This window comes from Apis mellifera, linkage group LG10 (assembly GCF_003254395.2).
Source record: "Apis mellifera strain DH4 linkage group LG10, Amel_HAv3.1, whole genome shotgun sequence".
In the NCBI taxonomy this organism is placed as follows: Eukaryota; Metazoa; Arthropoda; class Insecta; order Hymenoptera; family Apidae; genus Apis; species Apis mellifera.
In genome coordinates, this window is record NC_037647.1 from 120,138 (window position 1) to 128,895 (window position 8,758).

Consider the following 8,758-nt stretch of genomic DNA (forward strand, 5'->3'; position numbering starts at 1 on the left):
AATGATAAGAGCAATAAAAATAATTGAAATATTATAGATATTTCAATTACAATCAAAATAATAGCAGAGAATAATAATAATAAGAGCAATTTTAACAAAAGTGGCAAGATAGAAAATAGTAATGATAGTATAGTGATATATTGATATTAATATCAAAATGCTGATCATGATAATAATAAAAATAATGAAAAGGATGAGAATAACAATCTCATTAAAAGAATTGTAATAACAAAAATTATTGAAAAATTATGACAATGACAATGAAAAATATAATACACTATTTCTACATATTCCAGCGATATTTTATAACTAATACGATTTAATCCATAGTCTTTATAAATTCAATTGCAGAACAAAATTGTGTCCACCAATATTGTTCTTCTCCTCCTAATCGATTTCCATAAAAACTATCCACGTATTGAATAGTTGAAAGCAAGGACGGCGGATTAGTCTAAAAATTTAATTGGAAAAATTATTATAAGTATATATAAATATGTCATAATTATATTACTAATAATCTATAGAATCTTAACATATTTATCTTTAGAGATCTTTGAAGACAGAGATAAAATTATCTCATTCTATTTATGTCTCATTTTACGTAAATTACTTATTTTAATTTAATTTAATTTAATATTTTTATATACCAAATTTTTTAATTCTAAAATTGATTCTAAAATATATGAATATATTAACATTTTGTATGTGTATATATATATATATATATATATATATATATATATATATATAATTGAAAAACAAGAATAAAATACTTACTTTAATGATAACATAGACTAGTACAGGGATTAGATCATCAGCTGCGGGTACTCCTCTTTCAGTTGCCATTGAAAGTAGATTCATGATAGTAGTTGCACAACGAAAAACACATTGTAATTTATCTCTAGGTGTTTTATATGCTGAAATCACAGCTAATTCTGCTTGAGCCCACGGCCAGGGACATTCATAATGATATATTTTTGGAATTCGTAAGTCCTTATGATTCGGTGTTACAATTTTGGCAAGTTTTTTAATATGATCTTGAAGTAATTGGTCCCTATAAATATCACCGTCTCCATTTGGATAAAGTGCATTATGATAAACACGTGCCATCACAGTTCTTTCAACTACAGCTCTTGCCAAGTTTAATTGATTTTCGCACGCACCTATATTAACAACATAATCAATTACGTTTATAGTTAATTATCATATTTTAATATTTTATAATAAAATATATTTTATAATATTTATAATATTTAATAATATTTTATATTGATATTATAAATTTACTAACATTGCCAAATTGGATCATTGTCCATTTTTGCATGAAGTTTGCTTAAGAAGCTATCGACTAAATCTTGTTTTTCATCTGCCAATGTCAATTTTTTAAATTCGTCACAAAAACGTAGTAAAAGCGACTCTTTTTTTTCCAAAAAAACTCTTACACAAACAGATACAAGATGATTATTAATAGCATCACGATCACATTTTACTCTAATGCACAATCTAAAATTGCATAAAATTACCATCACATTAATATTATTTTATTATATTATAATAAATATTTTATATAATTAAATATATTTAGAATATTTTATTTTTAAAGCAATTTTCTAGATTTTCAAATTGATGATACAAAAAAATATATATTTCAAATAAAATTAAAAAATGAAATGAATGATTTTAGAAGATACATAATAAAAAATAATATAAATAAGTTAACTAGTTATGTAAAAATTTAATGAAAATCAACTTTGTTTTCTTATATATAATTATGTATTTTTTAGTACCATCAATAGTTTTAAAATGAATCAATTTAGATCATTCTGTATAGATATCAGTGTATATCAGTGTATAAGATAAATTTTTATAAAATCAGAATTAATACCTGTCCAAATGAGCCAATGTAGAAAGTAATCCTTGTCGGCATCTGATTAAGTATGCAATATAAGGCGATCGTTTTTGATAATCTTCTCGCAATGATTTGAATAATTTTCTACATCCATCATCGTTAAACAATCTAATACAACGTAATGTTTCATGAAGATGTGCTATTAATGCTCTGTCTTGTAAATTAATAGCTTCTGCCAATTGCAATTGTAAGAAAGCAACTAATTCATTTTCTTTTTGTGACCAATAATTACGCTACAATAAATAAATAATTTTTAAATATTTTTTTATTAATATTATATCAAATTTTATTTATAAAATATATAAATATATAAAATATTCAACTGCAAGAATACCTCAGATGTAGTATTCCAAGGAATATGTTGAAGATCAGCTGTACTAAGTACCATTCGTAATTTTCTTTTTGCATCAGAAAATGCATATGAAATTTCAATGTTATTTGGATCTATAAAAAGTCTTTCATCCTCAGTTGATTCTTTTGTGCGAGATTGATTGCTTTCCACTGATGCTGTATCACTTGCTGCACTTGGTTTTCTTCTATATTTAGCTAAAATATCATCCGTACTATCTAAAAAGTTTTTAAACCATTTTTATCATTTTTTTATTATTATTATTTCTTTTTTTGTTTTGATTTTATTTTTAGTTTTATTTTTCTATAAATTCTATAAACATTGTAATATAAAATATTAAAGAAAACAATATTTACCACAACTCGCATTACTAGTAGATGATACATCTTCTGACATTATTCTACGTAATCTATGCCGTCCTACGTCAATACTATCCCCCATAGCTTCTCGATCATAACATCTGCCGATATCGTCAGTGCCACGAATTATTTTACCTCGTCGATTTCGTAGAGACATTTTCAATTTTCCAAAAAAACTTCTTTTATTTTTCTGATCATCGTCCAACAATTCCTTGTCTCCGCGTTCTGCAGTCATATCGAAACTGATACTTTTTGGTATTGCACCACTGGATATAGTTGGTTTTGAACAATCATTCGTCATATCGCAATTTTCTGATGTTTCCATCGATAATGGTAATTCTGAATTTGTATTTTTTATTCGTGTCTCAGAACCTGAACTACTGCTTGATGCTAAACTACCAGTACTTAATCCAACAGCACCATCCGGACCATTTTCATTAACAGTCTCTTCAATAGAACTGACTAAGCTACATTCTAGTTCCTGCGACTAAAACACGCTTTGAAAATTAATTATATCATAATTATTAATCTTCAGATAACCGATTCTGAATCATTAAAACGATTATAAAATTCGAATATAAAATTATTTTTTTAAATATATTATATGATATGATTAGATTTTTTTCGAATATTTTAATCATATATTAACTTTTGTATTTTCATTTAACTTTTGTTAATAATATAGTAATGATATAATGGCAAATATATAATTTTGGTAAAGAAACTTTCTGAAGTACATAATATCATAAATTATAAATGATTCAGTATCAGCCGCTCATTATTATTCATTAATCTATCAAGCTATCTAAAAATTAAATAAGTATTGGTATAAAACCAATGAAATATATATATAAAAAAAAAAAAGAAATACAATAACGATAATAATAATAAAACATTAATGAAAACAAAAATAATAATAAAATAATAATATTACTAGTAATAATTAAATAACATAATATAATAATTAATAGTATTAAATAGCAGAAATAATTATAAATATTTATAAAATACAAACCTCTGGTTTCACTATATTGTGCGATTTCTCTGTGCTTGATAATATGGATGGTGAAATATGATTAGACAATAATAAAGTTGGCGTCACTGCTGCTACAGTAATGCGATTATGTATAGAAGAAGTTTGTCGTTCTATCTGATCTTTTCCATTTTCTATATGTAGTTTATCTATGAGATGAACTAATCTATCTTCACACGATTTATCATATTCTGTCGCACTATCCGCAATGCTATTGGCATTTTTATCAACATATTCTTGTCGACATATTGTTGTTTGATAATCAGATCTCCTTATATTTTGTCCAGTTACATTCAAAGAAGATGATGAAAGAGATGTTGGTGAAAGAATAGTTGTAGAAAATTGTATATTTTCCTGGTTTATGGACATTGATTGAAGATTTGTTGTTGATATACATTCAGTTATTATAACATTTTCTAAAAATGAAGAAAATATAATGTTAATTGAGTAAAAATAAAAATGAATAATAAGATGCATTGAAATTTTTTATAAATATTAACAGTTCTTACGAGGTAACGTCTGTGCTAATGTTTTTTCGGTTGTTTCAGCTTCACTACGAGGTTCAACTTCAATTTCAGATCTTGCAGTGTCATCGGATCTAAAATATGACAATAATAACGTAAACTTTTCTAACATTTTTGTCTTTGTATCTTATATTTTTTTCAATTTTTCCAATTTTTAATCTATAAAATATTTCACTATAAAATATACCTTGCAACACTAGCTGTATCGTCTGTATCAACTTCTGTTAATCTCTCAGAATCACTAGCTAATACATCAGTACTCCATGCTTCAGATGCAGTTTCGCTAACATCTAACACAGCTTGCGGTACTGATTCCGAAGTTGTTGGTAAAACTGAAGAAGTTTGTTCGGAACTGGGATATAATATTTTTTCTTGTTGTTCTATTATTTCACTATCTGAAGCCAAAACATCTGTTGACCAGGTATCAGATACCATTGAAACAGTTTCATCTCCTAAAAATATATACATAAACTAGAATATTTATAAAAAATTATTTTTTTTTTTGTTTTTCAAAATACCTTCGATCAATTTTTTTATTTCAAATTTACAAAATTTATCATCTATTTCGGATCGACTTTGTTTGATAGGAATATTCGATGGAGGTAAATCTAACTGTCGAGTTTCGCCTGTTGTTCGTCCTTCATCTCCTTCAGTAATTTGAGATGATGGAGTATCACGACCTACAATTACAAATTCATTTCAATTAGATTAAATAGATTCAAATATCAAATAAATATATTTATTATTATATTTATAAATATACTTTATATTTATTATATTTATTTATCTTCTATCTTAATAAAATTTAACAAAACCTGATATATTAGGTGTTCCTCGTCCCGATACACTAGCAGATACCATATCTGAAAGATTATCATTTTGATCCTCTGTTTCCAACTCAAGTGAAGAAGCAACACTATGATTTGAAGCAGCTTCTGATACAGCTTCTAAATTATCTGAAGTATTTCCGATAAAACCTTCAAATAAAACTAATAGAATTCAATATTAATAATTATCTTCTATAAAATATAAATAAATTTTTTTTATTTATAAATTAATTTTTTTCTTTTTGAACTTTTTTTCTTTTGAAATAATTTTTCAATTAATTCAAATCTTTCATATGAATATGAATAAAAATTATAAATAAATTATTTCTTTTAAGAAAAGAAAAAAAAACAATATTTAAATTTAAATAAATTATGTTCAATATATTTCATTAATTTTTTTATTATAAACAATTATTATATTTCATTCATTTTAATTTAATTTAATAATTGATTTTTGAAAAATCAAAAAATTTTAATATTTCAATACCTTCATCATGAGACAATGAAAATCTTGTCTTTTTTTCTTGATTTTCTGTACGTTCAACACCACAGTTTTCTTGTCTATCATGAACATTAGATATATCATCTGAAAGATTCAAATTAACAGGACCATTTTCCATATTGCATTGAAGTTCTGCGCATAACACCTGTCATATTAAAAAAAAAAAAGAATATAGTTGTAAATATCATAGTTGTAAATAAATAAAATTGAAATTAGTATTAGTTGGTTATGTATTAAAATATCAATTAATAAAGAATACATACTTTTTGTTCACTTAAAAGACCTACAAATTCTCCTGTATTTGGTCCAAAAGGAATAACAAGAACATCTTGAGGAGTTTTATCAATAGATTCTTCTTCAGGAGTCGAAGTACCATTCAATTCATCCCCTCCATCATTAGTTGTATTGGATGAGTATGATGATGACGACGATACTCGTACTCCCCGACCTTTTCCTATCAGAGAAATTAATATTAATTGTTTTTTTCTTTAATTAAATATTTTTTTTTTATTTATTTTTCACATTTATTCTTCAGATAACTATAAACGCATAAAAATAATAATAAAATCAATTGTGACTCGTAATAAAAATATAAGATTTTGTTAAAAATTAATATAAAAACATAAAGATTTTTATTCAAAGAATTATATTTGGAAATTTTTTTTTCAAAAAGATTAATAGATTTTATGAAAATCATTACACATATACATTTGAGAGATAATCTTATTAGAATATCAAATGAAATATATCAAAATATTTCCTAAAATGCATCATGAATGAAATTGATTGAATTTTTGAAATAAATACTTTTTTCTGAATTAAACAATTAAAATTTAAAAATAATTAATTAAATTTAAAAAAAAAATGAAAAAATAGAACCAATGCTTAAATATAATTACCTTTTCCTAATAAACTTCCTTTCTTGATAGTAGTTTCAACAGAAATATTGTTAGCTAATTTATTAGCAGTTAAAGAACCAGAAGGTAATTGAGAAAGCATATCGATCAATTGCTTTGCATCAAACGCAGTGGACGATGAATTTTCTACCGTAGCTTCTGTAGCTATAGTTTGCAAAAATATAATTAATGTATTCAATTCTGTTTCCGTAAATAAAGCAGCGGAACGAGAAAAGCCTCGAAGTTTATTGTTATCGATGATATTAGGCTCGTCTTCGAGATCTTCTGTTGCACCATCTACTATTGCATCTATTATAGAAGAAACAGAATCTTTATCGAATTTCTTATAAAGATCAAATGTTTTACTGTCAACTGCCTGGTATTTCATTAAAGAAAGCATTTGCAAAATTTGTCCAACTTGCATAAGATTGAATCGAGCAACATAGCTAATAGGTGCATCTGTTATACCATATGGTTCTGGATTTACTATTGCAGGACATATAAAATATGTAAAAACTAAATCCGTACACATTGCATGTACTTCTTTTGAATCAACATTTCCATTTTTCCCCAAAAATCCTGCCATTTGTCTAACTAGCCAGCATATACTGCTTGGAAAACAATGCATATTTTCCCGTATACTGATTATAAATTTTTGTGTAATGTGAAATAGAGAATTAATTGTCCAAAGTCTATAACGTTGTAGTTTTGCTTCATATTCAGTAGTACCTTCCTTGCCAAATTTCTTCAATCTCTCTGATGGAGGAAATCTTATAGGTGCTTTATCTGGATCGATATCAAGAAACATTTCATCTTCCATTAATAATTGTACAATAGGATTATGTAAAGCAGCAGTTAAAAAAAATTTAGCTGAAAATAGACTTTCATGAAAGACTGAATAAAATCTAGAGAAGGCACATGTGCCATATCTAAGTAATCTTCGAGGATTATCTGATGGTACAATTTGTAATAACATTAGATGCTTTAATAACTTTAAAACCAAAATTTTATCTTCTGGTAGTAAACAACTACCATATAAACCTGCTGCTAATGATTGAACTACAGTTTGCACAGAATCTGGTAATAATTTGTCCCCTTCAACTAAACATATTGCAAGTAGTTTCGGAGATTTTCTAAGAGCACCTAAAAATTCCCCATATAATAAACACGTCTGATAACGCAAATATTTATATACATCAACAAAATTTGAATTTTCCAATATATTTGCTTTTTGACAACAAGATGCTGGTGTACAATATGGTTTAGACATTATCAATTGATTGAGATTAACTCTCTGTTGTGCTGTAATCCATGCTTGTTGTGCCAAATTTGATGATGCATATAATACCTAAAGGAAATACAGTCAGTTTTTTCTTACTATATTGTTTTTATTTCATATATTGTCTTTATTTTTAATCTTTTTTTTTTTATTATTACTTACCTTTTCATTGAGTATTTGTAAATTTTGTTGTTCTGAAGTAACAAACAAGCGTTCTTGACGCAAATGATTGGCTAATTCCATTATATCCCATTGTAATGTTCCTAAAGATTCTACACTATTTTCGGATGACATTACTAAGCATACCCAAGACAATATCTATTGTGAAATAATTTTTAAATTCTCTTTTTCAATCCTATTAATATTTATCAATTTATCAAATATTTTTATATATATATATATTGTATATTATATTTGATTGTAATTTATATAAAAACCATACCTATATAATGCTAAATAAAAAAAGTTATTTTTATCTTTTTGTTTAAGAGAAAGTTTTCCAAAATATTAAAAAATAAATTAAGTGAAAATAGCTAATTATTAGGAAATATAAAAAGGAATATCACTTTGATTATAATTCTATTTCTTTTTAAAATAATGACGATTTAAATTCTGTTATCTCTCAAATTATTTTTAAATTTAGTTACACGTTGCTTGCAAAATTATGACTTTTTATTGTTGTCTTTTTTATCTCAATACAATATTCGTACCGACGCACAATCATTTTCCACTATAGGTTAGAGTTTTATTCGACAAATGGCTGTAACTATAAGTAGTTATATATTTTAATACTTATTACCAACTTCTTTATTTAAATGATTAATTTGGTATACTATTACCAACTTCTTTATTTAAATGATTAACAGTTTATTTTATATTAATTTGATGTAATTAATTTGAATAAATTAAATAAAATTTGTAATTTATTTTCTTTTGAACGGTATTAATTATAATTATCGATCGTTAATTATCGATTTTAAATTATTTTAAATTATTAAAATATATTTATAAAAAAAATATTTATAATTTTTTTTATCAACAAATAATAATAAGACAATTTCTATTATAATTATAATGTCA

General features: G+C 25.0%; 1 protein-coding gene across 2 annotated transcripts; it reads right to left on the reverse strand.

Moving 5' to 3' along the window:
- Positions 1 to 206: 206 nt before the first annotated feature.
- LOC411806 (GTPase-activating protein and VPS9 domain-containing protein 1) lies at positions 207 to 8,447 on the reverse strand. Of its 2 annotated transcripts, XM_006571819.3 has the most exons (16): positions 8,121 to 8,445; positions 7,841 to 8,033; positions 6,403 to 7,747; positions 5,767 to 5,957; positions 5,489 to 5,648; positions 4,990 to 5,163; positions 4,693 to 4,854; positions 4,362 to 4,626; positions 4,160 to 4,248; positions 3,633 to 4,066; positions 2,615 to 3,104; positions 2,244 to 2,476; positions 1,886 to 2,142; positions 1,292 to 1,503; positions 778 to 1,163; positions 207 to 451 (listed from the first exon to the last, which is right to left on the reverse strand). In XM_006571819.3, the coding sequence occupies exons 2-16, from the start codon at positions 7,970 to 7,972 to the stop codon at positions 320 to 322; spliced, it is 4,662 nt and encodes a 1,553-aa protein (XP_006571882.3). In that variant the 5' UTR covers positions 7,973 to 8,033; positions 8,121 to 8,445; the 3' UTR covers positions 207 to 319. The 2 variants fall into 2 exon arrangements, 1 of the variants encoding a protein (XP_006571882.3); XR_003305426.1 differs by lacking the exon at positions 1,292 to 1,503 and having other exon boundaries at positions 8,121 to 8,447.
- Between the last annotated feature and the right edge of the window lie 311 nt (positions 8,448 to 8,758).